Source organism: Ipomoea triloba, chromosome 2 (genome assembly GCF_003576645.1).
Source record: "Ipomoea triloba cultivar NCNSP0323 chromosome 2, ASM357664v1".
Classification (NCBI taxonomy): Eukaryota; Viridiplantae; Streptophyta; class Magnoliopsida; order Solanales; family Convolvulaceae; genus Ipomoea; species Ipomoea triloba.
This window is the reverse complement of record NC_044917.1, coordinates 2,243,614-2,259,175: the sequence shown is the minus strand read 5'-3', so window position 1 is coordinate 2,259,175 and position 15,562 is coordinate 2,243,614. Positions and strand designations below refer to the sequence as shown.

The 15,562-nt window shown below is 38.8% G+C and overlaps 3 protein-coding genes across 7 annotated transcripts; 1 reads left to right on the top strand and 2 right to left on the bottom strand.

Annotated features, from left to right (window-relative positions):
* Nucleotides 1–1,217: 1,217 nt before the first annotated feature.
* LOC116010229 lies at nt 1,218–4,305 on the top strand. 5 transcript variants are annotated; one of them, XM_031249542.1, is made up of 4 exons: nt 1,218–1,317; nt 1,432–1,544; nt 2,760–3,218; nt 3,369–4,305. In XM_031249542.1, exons 2-4 carry the CDS (start codon nt 1,434–1,436, stop codon nt 4,065–4,067), a joined length of 1,269 nt encoding a protein of 422 aa, XP_031105402.1. In that variant the 5' UTR covers nt 1,218–1,317; nt 1,432–1,433; the 3' UTR covers nt 4,068–4,305. The 5 variants fall into 5 exon arrangements, with proteins under 5 accessions (XP_031105402.1, XP_031105403.1, XP_031105401.1 ...); XM_031249543.1 differs by having other exon boundaries at nt 1,278–1,294; XM_031249541.1 differs by lacking the exon at nt 1,218–1,317 and having other exon boundaries at nt 1,327–1,544.
* Nucleotides 4,306–4,622: 317 nt separating this feature from the next.
* LOC116010060 (pumilio homolog 4) lies at nt 4,623–9,521 on the bottom strand. Its single transcript, XM_031249324.1, has 11 exons — nt 9,412–9,521; nt 8,555–9,303; nt 7,679–8,378; nt 7,019–7,595; nt 6,794–6,935; nt 6,606–6,713; nt 6,096–6,308; nt 5,905–6,015; nt 5,477–5,671; nt 5,186–5,360; nt 4,623–4,925 (listed from the first exon to the last, which is right to left on the bottom strand). Exons 2-11 carry the CDS (start codon nt 9,290–9,292, stop codon nt 4,891–4,893), a joined length of 2,994 nt encoding a protein of 997 aa, XP_031105184.1. The 5' UTR covers nt 9,293–9,303; nt 9,412–9,521; the 3' UTR covers nt 4,623–4,890.
* Nucleotides 9,522–11,557: 2,036 nt separating this feature from the next.
* On the bottom strand, nt 11,558–15,279 carry LOC116010426 (probable 1-deoxy-D-xylulose-5-phosphate synthase, chloroplastic). The gene is made up of 9 exons (XM_031249835.1): nt 14,829–15,279; nt 14,452–14,586; nt 14,168–14,332; nt 13,936–14,086; nt 13,516–13,787; nt 13,166–13,439; nt 12,775–13,082; nt 12,122–12,688; nt 11,558–11,818 (listed from the first exon to the last, which is right to left on the bottom strand). The coding sequence occupies exons 1-9, from the start codon at nt 14,964–14,966 to the stop codon at nt 11,666–11,668; spliced, it is 2,163 nt and encodes a 720-aa protein (XP_031105695.1). The 5' UTR covers nt 14,967–15,279; the 3' UTR covers nt 11,558–11,665.
* Nucleotides 15,280–15,562: the final 283 nt, after the last annotated feature.

The following is a 15,562-nucleotide window of genomic DNA, read 5'->3' as shown; positions in this document are numbered from 1 at the left end:
AAACCTATTTAAATTTAAAATTATTTAAATTATATGAAGATGTCCTTTTTAGTCTTTTTACATTTATCAGCTTATCAAAAAGCTAATTTTACCAAACACTTTTAAGCATAACAGCTCTTCATATTTCAGCTTCGAGCTTATAGCTTTTCAGTTTTCAGCTACTTTTCAGCTTTCAGCTACATTTTCAGCTAGGTTTGCCAAACATAGCCTTAGTATTTTGGTATATATCAACTATCAAGATATTGTTAATTATGGCACTTGCTTTACAGTTCACATTGATGAAACAATAAGTGATGTAATCATATTATTTTAAAAAATATAATAATACTGCGGTACAAATTTAATCTTCCTATATTGAATTATTGAAATTTAAAGTTATTTTTAAAATTATTCTCTGTAACCTATAACATATCACAAACAATACATCTTGAAGATAAGTACTTTAATTCGAATAGATAAAATAAGCACTTCACATAAATTTCGTTTGGCACAATTAGCTAACAACAACATATTGATGAAACAATAAGGTGAAATAATCATATTGTTAAATAAAAGACTATGTTACAAATATAGTATGGTATACTTAATTTGTTTGTTTAAGTATAATAACTAGATCATTAATTTGAATATCATGTCTTTAAGTGATCAATATATCACATCGAGTTATCATAATATGTAGTAATTTGTTAGGTGTGTTTGGTTCGCACAAGAAAATCATAATTGGAATGAGAATCAAATACTCGGTAATGGTTATGAGGTTTTGTGAAAGTATTTTGCATGTTTGGTAGTACAGTGAAATTAGAATGATTATCAATATTAATGTTTGGTATATATGACTTTATAATGAAAATAAAAGTTTGCAAATATAAAATTTAAAAATGAAGGCAATTGATCATAATATAATGACATATAAGCACCAATATAAAAGAAAAAATCAAAACAAAAATCTAAAACCAATAATTCAAACTTAAAAATAAGATTACTAATGAGATAATAATACCTATTTTTAATTAAGAAATGAATGTTTTAATTAAAAGTGTAATCAAATCTCCAAATTATATTTTAAAAAGTTATCAAATAAATACTAATTATGATTTTAATTTTCATTTTGGGTAAACCATGAACCAAACACCCCATTTGTTTGGACTCTCGCATAGGAGATACTGTATGCGATCTGTATGGCCCAATAAACAGTCACAAACAACGGTGGCTGATAAACAGGAGATTATGCGAGATTAATTTATCATCAATCTAAATTAAGGGGGAAATCATGCCATAATCGCGGAATTATAGGGTCCGTTTTTGAAGACCCAAGCGGCAAGGGCTCTTCTCATCTATTTGTTTTGTTTTGTTTTGTTTTTTTTTCGTTTTCAAATTTCCTCCAAAATTTTCTGCTCAGTTCAATTAAAACTGTCTGCTCGATGCCCATAGAAATGGAGCCGGCAGCCATGGTGGTTGATAAGCTGAAAGCTTTCGCGCAATCGACTCAAGACTTCGCTTCCCGCATTCTTCACCGGAGCGAAAATTCCAAACGCCGCAGTCCGGTACTCTCCATTTTACTTTCCACGAAGTGCTATTATTATTATTATTATCTTCAAATATGCAAGTAAATTATGTTGATTCGCATTTTATTTCCGGAAAAAGCAGTGTGTTTATCTCAAAGTGCTGATAATGGATTTTCATCGCAATTTACACTTTCGGTTGTTTATTATGAATGAATTGTGTTTTGCTGCTGTGTCGTTGAAATTTCGTGTCCTGGAGGCGGTGTATTTCTGGAGATACTCTGCGAGTGTGCAGTGTTCAACGTGAGTGCAGATAAGCACTTCAATAAATTGTATGTGTATTGAAGAGGGAGCATAGGCTTGGCAAATTGAAGTATGTTGATATGAGCTTGTGCTCACTTATCTGCATGAATTCCAGTCAGCATTTAGTTTAAATGTGATGAACCCATGAACTTTGATTTAAATGTAATGAGTGTTTATCTCGTTATGAATTGTTTAAACATTACAGTTCTGAACATTTAGATTTAGTTAAACATAATTGACAACTATGGGGCGCACAAATGAAAATGAGTATGGTGTCATGGCATAATTTGCACTAACATTGTTATGTGAGGTCATAAACTAGTCAGGATTCAGGAATTGTTTATTCTCATAGGGATGAACTCAGGGGATTATTTTGTTAATGTTTTTGGTGGTAAATGCAATGAAGTGATCAAGTAAGAGTGTCTTAATATGTTGGAGAGTCGGTGCAATGTTCAGAGAAATTTTGGGATTGCCTTTCTTTCTGTTCATTGGGTATTTAAGATAACTAGAATAGAACTAATATTATTTGACCTTTGAAATGGCCAAATGGGAAACCTGATTTTGTTGATGCCCAAGAATACTGAAGACTTGGAATTCCTTGCTAAGAGATCGGTTCAAGTTCAGATATTTACACTTGTCTAAATTTGCCTCTGCCCTCTTCCTATGATATGATTTGAATTGTTGCCACTACCTCAATTGAATGAATTGTTGCCTGCTGGCTGCTACATTATTTTCACCTCAAGTACGATGACTACATCATTAGTTTCCAAACTGGCAACATAAGTTCTTAATGTAGCTGGGGTCCTAACAGTCTATTTTGTCAGCTCTATTACAACTATAACTTCCATAGCTGTCTCTTTTGGCTCTCTATAATTTCTCAAATTTGATGCTTCAATAGGTAACTACAAGCTGTATGATGGAGCTTTACAACTCTTCCAATGATGTCCTTTTCAGATTGAAATCTTGAAGAGGTTGCAGCGAGAAGCATTTTCAGATATCATGAAGCTGAGGGATAGACAAGAGAAGGTGGAACGCTTGCTTTCCTTCTATAAAACTTCTAAAGCAAGTCCATTCCAAGAAGCTAGCACTCGTGTGAAGGGAGAGTTTGATGTAGTTGGGGCATTGTTGATGATGGACACTGTTGATCAATCAACCTGTGATGCACTTCAGAGAGCTGGTATTAAGACTGGAATTGACTCCAGGCTCTGGTTTGAAACAACCATTCGAGAGAAAGATACACTTTTAACAGAGTTTGTTGGTAGTGAAAGAGGCGGAGGTGATATCTTGGGCAGTCCACTTTCTCTTGCTAAGGTTCTATATTGTGCAAACGTAAGCAACTGGTTCTCTGCAGTTGCAATACCAGTGGGTGCTCGATGCAGGGATGTCAGTGTTGGCACAAGTTCTCCTCACCAGGTAACAGTCTGCCATTTAGTAATTACATATTGTGTTTCCAGTGATAGACTGTTTGCATAGAAAATTACAGATTATATTCCATCTTTTCCCCCTTAAAGTAAGTCAGCCAATTGCATGGTAAAAAGTTGCCCTTGTTAATTAATTTTTCAGGAAAAGGCCCTTACAGACTATTCAACACTAGGGCCACCCTTCTTGAATGATCTAAATGGTGGTGCCATTGGTATAATGACAAGGAAATCAAATATTGTGGCTTCATTGGCTCAATTTGCCTCTGGCATAGGAGCTCCACCTATCTCTTCCAGAACTCTCAATTGTTTCAGCACTTTTGGACAAGTTGTTTGTCAACTTTCCACGAGTACAAAGCTGACCCTTATGGGTATCCACAAAGTGCTGAAAGTGTCTAGCCAGCAACCTAGACTTGGATCCATGACCTTTCCTATTGGCATTTTTCGGCGACACCAACAATCTCGGACATCTGTGGAGGAAGAGGATCTGCTCATAGGCACAATCAGGAAGGACAGTGTCTTGGATGGATCTATGGCTTTGATGCTTGAGTCACAGCTTGACGAGAGTACAAGAATAGGAGGCTGGATCGAGATGAAAAAATCACATCCCAAAACTCTACAATGGGCTATTACTATGTCTGATATCCCTGAGGATGATTTTGGATGGGGTTTGAGCTTGGGTGGGTTGGTCCAAGGCCCAACAAACTGCGAACATTTTCAGATCGAAGCATTCCTTAATTTTAACTTGGGGAACAGATGCAGAATGCAACCTGCTATTCTATATGTGGTGGACGGGGAAACCAAGTTCCCAACTCTAATGTTTCGGTCAAGCTTTAGCCTCTAGCATTGCAAAATTTTTACACCTATGATTTTCTAATACTTTCTTGATGGATATAATTCTGTTTATTGCTTCTTCTACTCTGCTGCCCATGCCAGTTTTATATCATTATTCCAAGATTTTAGAATGGGTTTTAACTTAGAATTCCCAGGTGGACTTTGTAAATGTGCATTCACTATTTTGGTGCAAATGTAGCAATGCTATTTATTTATTTTTTCAGATAATGAGATTTTCATGGGAAGAAGGATAGTGTGTGTGTTTGTATGTATATATGTATATTCTAAGATATACAAGTAGTCCAACCTTGTGTGATAGTCTCAACTGAGAGACTGAGAGGGTATTGACAAGAATTAAACTCATGATCTTTTAGTACATTAATCATGTTTCACTTGGCTATTGTTTTCGGGGTCAATTTTAAGCTTTATTCTATTATACTATGTTGTTAATCGACGAAACAAGATCATTAGTATCAAACGTATGAGCTGATTGATTAATCCAAAAACGTAAACTGTCGTACATATTATTGCCTGCAGATTAAAGAATTATTATTTACAGCAGTAATTCAAAGTGTCAACTCTCTGGCATTCTGAAATTGCCATTCATTATTTACACTGGGGGGGTTCTTTGTGGTTATGAATCAAATGTACATCTCTGCTCTCAGCAAAACTGGTGCAATGTACAATCTTATTCAGGTGGCTGCTGGAGTGCTTTTGAACTTTTATTGAAAGCCGCTCATGCAATCAATGGTTCAAGGCTTTACCACTAGAAGCTAGCTGACACCCATATCAGCTGTACAAACTGTCCATATGTTGTTCAAAGCTGGATCACTTCAAGAGGAATTGGAGGACAAGGCAATGTGCTTCTCTGTACATGACAAACATTAGGCAAGATAATTCATAAAAGAAAAGAATTTCACCCCAATCCTGAGTGCCCCCACTTGCTCCTCCCTTGGAGTCCTAGTGAAAGAGGTAAACCACGGGATGTGGTTCAACGGTTTACAGGTTGTACACTAGTGCCCAAAATAGGGTTAGTGAAGCAGAACTATTAACTATCTTTGAACTGGTCAACCAATTGAGCTATGTCTGGGGATTCATAGATAACGTGACAAGTAAGGTTGTTCTCACCTCCTGTTGCGATGAGCTTCTCAACACGAGATACAATATGCTTGCCATAAGTGTACCTCTTGAGAGCAGTTAGATGAACCTTGATGCGTGAGAGGATTAGTTCCCGACTCTGGTCATCACAGGTCTCGAGAACCTTCTGCACAACATAGTTTCCAAAAGGGTCTTTCATCATCACCTATAGCCAGAGGAGTTTAAGCATTCTTTGGTTAGCTAGGGAATTCAGAATAGAAGATGAGGTTAGGAACAACAAAGTGGGTGGTTTTGATGCAATAATGAGATAGATATACACACCTGTAGTGGCTCATTTTCGTCTGTGGAACCAAGCATCTCATTCACCAAAAGTTTGCGCTCCTCGGGAGTGCCAAATATCAAGCACTTCTCAACAACATTAGAAGCAAATTTCTGCTGGCTCATCTTAACAATCTGTCCTGCAAGCTTGCTTATGATAGAAGAGCGCTCGTGTGGCTTACCATGTTGCAGTACATGCTAATCAAGTTAAAGGAAAGCTACAATCAGAACCAATGAAGCAGCATGCAAATGTAGATAAATACAATATGTTTAGTTCAAGAATGAACCATGAGAGACAACCTTCATTGACAATGAACCATGAGTGACAACAATAAGCAAAGCGTTTAGATGTTACCAAAAGCTGTTACATCGACTATGTAACCGCAAAGATGAGAAAAGATACTGTTTAGTTCAAGAAAGAATTGAAATACCTGAATGACGTAGTTCCCATATTGATCTTGCACTAGAGTGCACACAGATTGCATGATCTCATCCATGATAATGTTTTGCATCTCAGGGTCATCGCAGTGCTCAAGGACTCTCTGCAAAAGTAAACGAAGTGGAATATGATTGATGGAAATGGATGTCATCAGGGTAATAAGAAAGAAAAGCCTGTCCAAACCTGAATGACACGGCACCCATATGGGTGCGTTGATAAAGCCACGACTTGTCCAAAAAATGATGATATAATAAAACGAATTCGATCTTGAGGGACGCACTCTATGCACTTCTGGATCACGTGGTTCCCATTCTGATCACGAACACACTTCATAACAGAACCATCAAGTTCTGAAACCATCTGCGTCTGCTGCTCAACATCAACAACCTCCAGTGCCTGTGATTTTGATATGGCATTGCATGTATGGTCTCAAAGAGAAGAGAAGAAGACAACAATATTAAGGAATCAAGTTCAATAAACTATTTAGCATACTCTTCCTCTTACTAAAGGCTCTCAATATAGGTAACTTTGTCTGCATAACTTAGCCTCTTTCATCACCTTATTTTTGGAATAACAAGATGAATATATATGTGTGTGTGTGTGTGTGTATTCTTTTATCATTAAATGCACACACTGTCTCTTGTGTATAGAAAGTAGCTGACAAATATCAAGGGATAAGGTACGGGAATCAACCTTTTGAATAACTCTGCAACCATACATCTGAAGAGTTAGAGGCAAAACATGACCAATAAGTTGGGTAGCTAACTCTTTTCTTTGACTCTCTGTGCCATGCTGAAGAAACTGTACATTTAATGAATGAATCAATTCAATCATCTACAGAACATTCATATTTACTGTCATTGGATGATGAAATAACATACCTTCTGTATGACATAGTTGCCGAACACATCAGTCATCAAATTTCGAGCATGGGGAATGATTTCTGGGAATATCTTCATCTTGTCCTCGGTGCTGGCAGTTTCGAGTTTCTGCTGGATGAAGCGACTTCCATACTGATCCGTGCTAAACGATAGAAATAGAGACGTTTCAAGAAAAGAAAGCTGATTAAGCACACTTGAGAAGAATGCAGTTTAAGCTAAGCATACCTGAATTCTACAACATGGTTGAGGACATCTATGAGGTCTATGGATCTGGCTTTGTTGCTCTTTAGCTCCTCTAATAGTGATGAGGCCAATCTTCCTTCAACTTTTGGATCACTCTCCGAATGCCACATGCGTGCAGGTTCCCCAGTTGAGTTTTTGTATGTAGAGGAAACGCGTGGATGCTCATTCTGAAACGAAGAACTTCTAGACCCAACCCTGGGGTGCAAAGAATTAACTGTTCTATTTCCTTGACAAGAATCGTGATTCCCATGGTACTGATTACCTAAGCTATCGCAATTATGTACAGAGGGTGACTGGTACAGTTGCCTTTGTTGTTCAAGTAAGGCTTCAATGTACACCTTTTCGAGACCTTGCAAATCTCCATAGGCATGGGAAGTTCCTATAAAATTTCTTCCTTGAGAGCGGTGATCTGGCACAGCCATTGTATTCCTCGCGTAACAAGCAGCTTTCTTCAGATACTGGATTTTCCATGAATCTGTAACCGGGGACTGAAGATTTGGCCTAGCCTCATTTCTTTCACTCCTTGAGTTGAGCCCATTCGCACCTTTTAAATGAGAGCCTGTAAGAGATCCATACATGTGAGCAAGACAAACAGACCAAATTAAGGTTTAAATTTGATGGACAAGGTTTAAGGTTAGTAACCTATATCAAGCTTGTTGTTCATTGCCATGTTTAGCTTCTGACCATATGTATACCCTCCTCTATGTCCATCCCCAGAAGGGAAATTATCAACTTGGAGGAGAGCATTAGAGTTATCCATACTTGCAACTTCTGTAGCACTCGGTGGCGATTGAAGGTTGGCTAAAGATCTTCTTCTAAGCAAGTTCATTTTCCCCTCAAAATCCAAATTAGAATTGTGAAGGGCCGATACAATTTTTTTGTCACTTACCCGACCAACATAGTCAGTGGCACTACCCAACCTCTTAGCTCCAGACTTGTCAATAAATTGCTGCTGCTCCTCGCCATTTGACACTCTCATTTGAAGCTGAGAATGCAGCAGACCATCGTCTTTAAGACGTTGATTACTTGGCAAACTTAGCCCGGTCAAAGAGGCTGCTAACTCAGCAACTTCACTCATCTCAGATGGAAGAACAGTAAGGTTCTTGGAGCCAGCAATACTTACTCCATTGGCAAGGCCTGGACTCGATCTTGCAACGGGATGAGGCTCGGGTGTTCTACTCCTTGCCAGAGATGAATCCAAGGGAGGAGCTGTGGCAGACGACCTTGTAAAGGAATTTTTAACTTTCTGAACTCTAGAAAACCCCGGGGGAGCTTGCAGCGTATGCAAAGCTTGGGTAGACTCCACGCGATCTGATAACGTTGCAGGTTGGTCAAGTCCCTCCTGCAAAAGCAGTTTTCTGAATAAATGCAACTTTAATCACAAATTTCGAAGAATCAAGATCATGGCAAGAACAGAACAACATTGGCAGAAGTCAGAAACATACATTGTACCTATCAAACGCATTAAGAAAATTCCAGCAAGCCACTTAAGAATTCACAGAGGATGAGATCAATCACCTGAACTATGTTAGCAAAACTCTTCCTCCTTATGCCCATCCCAGACATGGCTCCCTCAGCCGAACCAGCAGCCTGTTGGTCTAACTGTTCAACAGAATTTTTCCTGGGAAGATTGCTAACAGCAGCCTTCCTCAACTTCATCAAGTCATCCTCTACCATCTGAGGGGACAACCTAGGCTGCATCGAGAATAACGATGAACTGCCACCTTCGTCCAGAAATCCATTGCTCCTCCAATCCACAATCCCGCTAAACGCACTCCCACCCGCCTGCTGAAACCTCTGAGCAACCCGCCAATCCTCCCTCGACAGCAGGGGAGGGGGCAGCCTAGGATTAAGATTCTCGTGGGAATAGTAATATGCTAAGTAAGCAGGGTGTGATCTGATCTCTTCTTCTGTCAAAGCTCCCCCGCTACCACCATTACCATTACCATTATCAAACAACGAAAAGTTCGGGTTCCTAAACAGACTCCCCACAGCACTGAGTGATCCTTCCACAGTGGGAGGGGCACTGCCACTCCTAAATATATTCAGCTCACTCTCCCTCTCAAACAACATGCTCCGATCAATCTGTTGTTGCTGTCGTTTCACCATTAACTCCAACTCACTTTCCAACGATTTCTTACTCTCTACGTTTCCATTAGAACTGGATCCTCCTCTCATTCCCTTCCCAGTATCGCCGCCCAGCCCATGATTCCTCGTACTAAGGTTGTTGTCTTCTTCACTACGACTAGTAATCATCTCAGCTAACCCTAAGCACAACCACCTCAAACTAATTCAATAACATCAATTAAAATAAAATTCATCGCATAACACAAAACATAAACACAACACAATAATAAATGTAAATCACTACACACCTCTTTACTTCAATTCACATATCAACATCATCGGAGATCATCCGCAAGCCTGCCTCTACAAATCTGGATGAATTTCATACAAAAAAGTGAAATTTCTCAGCAATCCAGTGAAGATAATCGTTGAACACATCGAAAGATGAGTGTGTGTTTAATCACATCGGCCTTCATTTCTGGATTATACATTACATACATGCATGTACAGATGAAGAATTCCTTTACAGAGGTTGATTCAGAAGAGCAGATTAGGATTTAGGAAATGATAACGAGAAGTTGAGAAAATTCAGGAAGGCCAAAACTGGAACATCATAGTAATAATAATAATACCTACGAGTAGGTAGGGATAACAAGGAGAGCTCTGAATGTTTCTTTGGTAATGTGTGGAAATTTACGTGCATGGTGTTTAAGGAAGATCAGAGTGAGTTTTGATACAGAGACACAACAAGGGTTTCGCCCCGTGCATGGTGTTAATGTTAAAATCAAATATAGAAATTTAATTGATGGACCGCTTAAGATGACAAAGTGGCGTGCCAAAAAGAAGAGGCAATACAGTATAGGACCCACTTAAAAAATTAAAAGAAATAAAAATTAAATTTGAAAAAATTTAAATTACACTGACCGCACCAATATACAAATATACATCACTCAAGGTTAAAAAATGCACAACATAAATATGCACCGTTAGGTACGCATCACAAAAAAAACACCATTACCATTACCGGAGGACACATTCTTTACCAACGAAAGGGAAGCATGCTCCAAACGACAATGAGCATCAAACCTGAGAAGCAACACCAAAACAAGAAACGGGCTCCAACTCAGCAAACTCATTAGCAGAGAACAAGATCAACTTGGCAGATGCATCAAACTAGAAACAGATCACAAATACACAAAATTCAAGCCTGAATGTGTACGAGACAAAGTGATCGTGAAGAAAAAAAAACACACACACAATTGTCTAAACCAAGTCCGTATCCAAGGTAAACGAACTCTGGCGACCCAGGAAGAGCTGACCAAAACGTTTTCTTATTGGAGAAACCTCATGCACCAGCGCGTAGGAGAGTGGCAACGGAGGATGGTGACGTGTGAGGCTCACACGGGTGACGACAACGGAGCGAAAAAATTATAGTAAAGGCTCACATATCATGTTACGAAAGTAAAGAGAGAATTTATGAATATGTTGTCTTATACCGTCATATAGAAAAGAGAATACAAAACCTATAAATAGGTGTTAGAGACTACGAATAGGAAACAAGTTTTCTGCCTTACTTACCTAAATCCCTAAGACTGCCTAATCTATAGAGATTCCATATATTAAATATATATTCCATAACATCAACAATCTAGTTTTCCATGAAATAACAAACATATTAGGTAGATTGTTGTTTAATATGTGAAAAGATTTAGCTGTGATTGATTTCTACATCACATGTACAAACTAGAGATCAATTAGTGGATCTATTTAAGAAAGGCTCAAAATCTATGCTCCAGCTTAAGATACAAATATAAAGCTATTTACATGAGAACTGGGGATGGAAATGTGGTAGTGTAATAATACTTGTGTATTTGTTCAATTATGCTTTTTTTTCCGTGTATGTCCAATGACATCAGGTGATTTAAGAAAAATATCCTGCAAAATCTTAGGAGCAATTAATTATTCTCTCTCTCTCTCTTGTCTTTTCCCTTTTCTATAGATTCACTTGTTTCATTTCTAAATGGGAATATGTTGTTTTTATTTAACTTTTTAAAATTTATTATGCCTAGTTTCATCAGCGTTTGCACTTGATCAATGAGCATTACTCCATATTTGATATAGATTTCCATCCTTTTGCAGAACTTGTTACAATCAAATGCAAGTACTTAAATTTAGGTTGCAGTCAAGAAAATGAAAAACTATAAGTTATTGTCTTTCTTTCTGACTTAGAGAGAATATACTTTTGACCAATGACATAATGATGATGAAAATATAGTTCAACACTCACTTTTCTCCTCTTACTTCCCAAACTGATAATTGAACAATTTGAGTTGAAGGTAACGGAGAAATTAATATGGCAAGAGCACCCAAAACAGAAATTTTGCGAGTAAATTCTGTTTTTAGAATTGTTGGATTTAATCACCACGAATGAAAACTGCAGGGTAATACCGAAAATAAGAAAGAAAGAAAAAAGCCTCTATTTGGTGGCCAAAACATTGATAATGTTATACATAATATCTGCCTTTTTACACTAGTGAAGTCATTACAGTGAGTTTACTACTGCTATGTCGTCATGATCTCCAGAGCCTCTCTTGCTTTTCCCAGAATGTTAAATACTGTGGCAGCGATATGGGATGGCGTGAGACCAGCTTCTGCCAATTGGTCAGCAGGAGCTCCATGATCAATATAACGATCTGGAAGAACCACAGGCCTCCACTGCACAAGTTACAATATGTAAGGCTTTAAACAACAACTTATTAAGTACTCCTTTCAATCATATATTGGTTTTATTGACAGGTTTTCTCTGTGGTATTGATAATATCTGGCATACATCAAGTACCGGTGTTAATAGTACTCGGTTGTATCAGGTACTATCAACATTGTAGAAATATTCAACAGTTTGTTAGTGTCTTTGAGTGAGATTTAAAGACATTGATCTTGATCCTTCCTGTGCATAATATAATGATGAATTTTTTTTTTAATAGTTGGTAATTAGTATGTATGTTGTTTTAGCCTTACCTTTAAATTGCCATCAAGGAGACCGTCTAGAGCCATAAACTGAGCGACATGAGATCCAAAGCCCCCTATTGATCCTTCTTCCACTGTGATCATCACCTCGTGTGACTTTGCCAAGCTGCGTATAAGAGCATGGTCCAAAGGCTTGCAAAACCTTGCATCTGCAACAGTTACTCGTAAGCCACGAGTTTCCAATAAAGCAGCTGCAGATAAGCAGCTCTGCACTGCTGTTCCATATCCCACGAGAGCCACTCTTTCTCCTTCCATCAATATCCGGCCTCTACCAACCTCGAGAGGGGTGCCTTTGTTGCCAGGCGGCAGCACAACGCCCACCCCGTTCCCTCTTGGGTACCGCAAACAGCTTGGTCTGTCATCTATGGCGGCAGCAGTTGCTACCATATGAAATAGCTCGGCCTCATCAGAAGGAGCCATCACTACCATGTTTGGAAGACATGCCATGAAGGTAACATCGAAAGCGCCACAATGTGTGGGACCGTCAGATCCAACCAGACCCGCCCTGTCCATTGCAAACCTTACTGGCAGCTTCTGTAAATCCACATCGTGCACTACCTGCAAAAGTTGTTCAAGTTCGTAAAATTTGATTTAAGATAGTTGTGAAAGTAACTTCAGAGGCTTAGTTGGAAATGGCGACTTGCCTGGTCATAAGCTCTTTGCATGAAAGATGAATATATTGCACAGAAAGGCTTAAGGCCTTCACAGGCCAACCCAGCAGCAAAAGTTACTCCATGCTGTTCTGCTATCCCAACATCAAAGCAGCGTGTTGGGAAGCGGCGTTGGAAAAGGTTCAAGCCTGTCCCACCCCCCATCGCAGCGTGGATTGCAACTATGTCTTTATCTGCCTCTGCTTCTGCAATCAAAGCCTCTGCAAAGTATGTTGTATAAGACTGGGTTTTTGCACTGGCTTTGAATTGTTTTCCAGTTGCAGGATCAAATTTCGTCACTCCTGAAAGTAGTAGTATAACACATGAGGCATCAAATTTTCAAGTGATGGATTATGCATAAGTTTGGAAATGATCGATTGATTACCGTGGTATTTGTCTGCTGCTTTTTCAGCATAAGGATAGCCTCTCCCCTTCTCAGTAACAACATGGATTAGAACTGGACCAGTAGTCTTTGTGCTCTTCACTTCTTGCAGAATAGATACAAGATCATCAATGTTATGGCCATCAACAGGACCAATATAATAAAGTCCAAGCTCTTCAAACAGTGTTGATCCAGAGCCACTGATCATCCCGCGAGCATATTCATCAACTTTTGCTGCAAGCTCATGCATCGGTCCCCCAATCTGCTTTGTAACTCCCTGCATAACAAACTTTCTTCAATATCTTATTATTCTCTCCCTGGAACATTTTATTTTTAGTCATACTTGCTCTAACCTTAGCAACTTCTCTCAGTTCTCTAAGAGGCCGGTTGGACTGTAACCGGCTCAAAGCGCTACTGAGAGCACCTACAGGAGGAATTGGCCCGTCTAGAGTAGCAGTTGGTAAAGAGACTTGTTTGTTGTCATTAAGGATAACAATCATGTCAGAATCCAGGTAACCTGCATTGTTCATTGCTTCATAAGCCTGACCTGCTGTCATCGCACCATCACCTATAACAGCAATAACATTGTTTTTCCTTCCTTTCAGGTCTCTTCCCACCGCCATCCCTGTCACCCATCATATTAAACTTCAGAACTAAAGAGCGAAGATAGGGGTATTAACAAGAAAGACTATGAACCATGACAGATGATCGAGGAAATCTAGCTTGAAACAAATAGATTTCAGATTCATCTCAATTCATAAAAGAAAGACAACCTAAGCCTGCAGAGATGGTGGTTGAACTGTGGCCAGTCCCAAAACAATCGTACTCGCTCTCTGAACGCTTAGTAAAGCCTGCCAGCCCATTTGTCTGTCTAATAGTTGGCATCTTCTCCCTTCTACCAGTCAAAATTTTATGAGGGTACGACTGCACAATTCAACACCATCACCTTCACAACCCATACATACTAAGGACAATGAACGCAATGTTGCTGAAACCAACCATTACCTGATGACCAACATCCCATAGTATCTTATCTTGTGGTGCATTGAACACATAATGAAGGGCCACTGTCAGCTCAACCACACCAAGACTGGAGCCAAGGTGACCCCCAGTCTTTGAAACATTGAATATTACATCAGAGCGGAGCTCGATTGCAAGTTGATTCAGTTCCTATTATTTAAAATTCATATCAGAGTTCATAACTTCATACACATGAATATGCAACACAGCAACCTTTTAGATAATAGATACAGAACTGGCATTGATAATTTCTTTACATAACTCCTTACCTTTATAGACAGATTCTTCATGTGAATTGGATAGTTTATAGTGTCCAAAAGAGGAGTTGGTGGTCTCTGTGAGTAGTACTCATCTTTCTCTGCTAGTGATGCATGAACCCCACTTGATCTTTTCTTGTAATTCATCTATAAACAAATAAAGCAGAACAATCAGGAATTCATAGCCAAATACAGCTCAGCTCAGGTATTGGACAACCACCAGACTAATAGATAGTCATATTATGTTACAATATGCATTCATGGACACATATATTTGTCATAGAAAATTGAGAACTACTGTATCATTTATGCCCAAAATGAAAAAAAAAATTGCTAGAAAACCCTGAATGACTAATCTGACCATTCAAAGATTAAACAGAATCTCTAACCTGAAAGGGCTTGTTTTGAAACTGAAGATGCAGATCCGATCCATGCAACCAGTGAGAGCTGAAAGGTCTTGGCTTTTGAAGATCTGAACCCCCAAACCTGTTCAAATTCCCTGGAGACGCACACGTACACAGAGCCATTTTGTAAAATGTAGGAATGCAGAATGAAGGATGAAGAAGACCCAGAAAGGCAGAGGACTATAAGAATCCAAACAAGTCAGGCAAATCTTCCAATCTTTGATTTAGGTGGTGGCTTTTTGAAGTAGTTCAAGAAACTAATGGTAATGGTAGCTAGTGCCACTACTGCCGCTGGCCACTACTGGTGGTTCTGCAACTTTTGACTAAAACGAAAGAAAATAAAAAGAATTCTCAAGAAAAATAGCAATTATGGTGAATTAGGACGGTGGTAAAAGCACTGAAAATGTGATATCTTCGAAAATTGGAGTGCATGTGAGACATTAATGAAGGTGAAGTGAGGAGTTTTTAGTTTTGGAGAGGGAAATTTGAGAAGAAATGACTGTTTGTTTGACTATATATAGTGTGGGTTTACTTACCAAGACATTGTTGAAAGTGAGATGCACTGCCAAGTGGCTTGCTATTAGCCACGTGAGCAGAAATCGGAAATGGATAGAAAGAGGTGATAATATATGGGGAATATTATTTTTTTCTGAGGATAGGGGAAGTCGGGAAGGTGTCACTTCCAATTTCACTAGCCTTTTTTGTTTTAGATTTGAGAC

Excerpts from the sequence above, each read along its gene's own strand:
- LOC116010229 (XM_031249541.1), top strand. The coding sequence starts at position 1,422 with ATGCCCATAGAAATGGAGCCGGCAGCCATGGTGGTTGATAAGCTGAAA. Across the intron at positions 1,545-2,759 it reads ATTCCAAACGCCGCAGTCCG|ATTGAAATCTTGAAGAGGTT; the intron begins GTACTCTCCATT and ends TGTCCTTTTCAG. Across the intron at positions 3,219-3,368 it reads GCACAAGTTCTCCTCACCAG|GAAAAGGCCCTTACAGACTA; the intron begins GTAACAGTCTGC and ends TTAATTTTTCAG.
- LOC116010060 (XM_031249324.1), bottom strand. The coding sequence starts at position 9,292 with ATGATTACTAGTCGTAGTGAAGAAGACAACAACCTTAGTACGAGGAAT. Across the intron at positions 6,714-6,793 it reads GCAACTATGTCATACAGAAG|TTTCTTCAGCATGGCACAGA; the intron begins GTATGTTATTTC and ends TTAAATGTACAG. Across the intron at positions 6,309-6,605 it reads GTTGCAGAGTTATTCAAAAG|GCACTGGAGGTTGTTGATGT; the intron begins GTTGATTCCCGT and ends TCAAAATCACAG.
- LOC116010426 (XM_031249835.1), bottom strand. The coding sequence starts at position 14,966 with ATGGCTCTGTGTACGTGTGCGTCTCCAGGGAATTTGAACAGGTTTGGG. Across the intron at positions 13,083-13,165 it reads AGCAGCAGACAAATACCACG|GAGTGACGAAATTTGATCCT; the intron begins GTAATCAATCGA and ends TACTACTTTCAG. Across the intron at positions 12,689-12,774 it reads TGCAAAGAGCTTATGACCAG|GTAGTGCACGATGTGGATTT; the intron begins GCAAGTCGCCAT and ends CAACTTTTGCAG.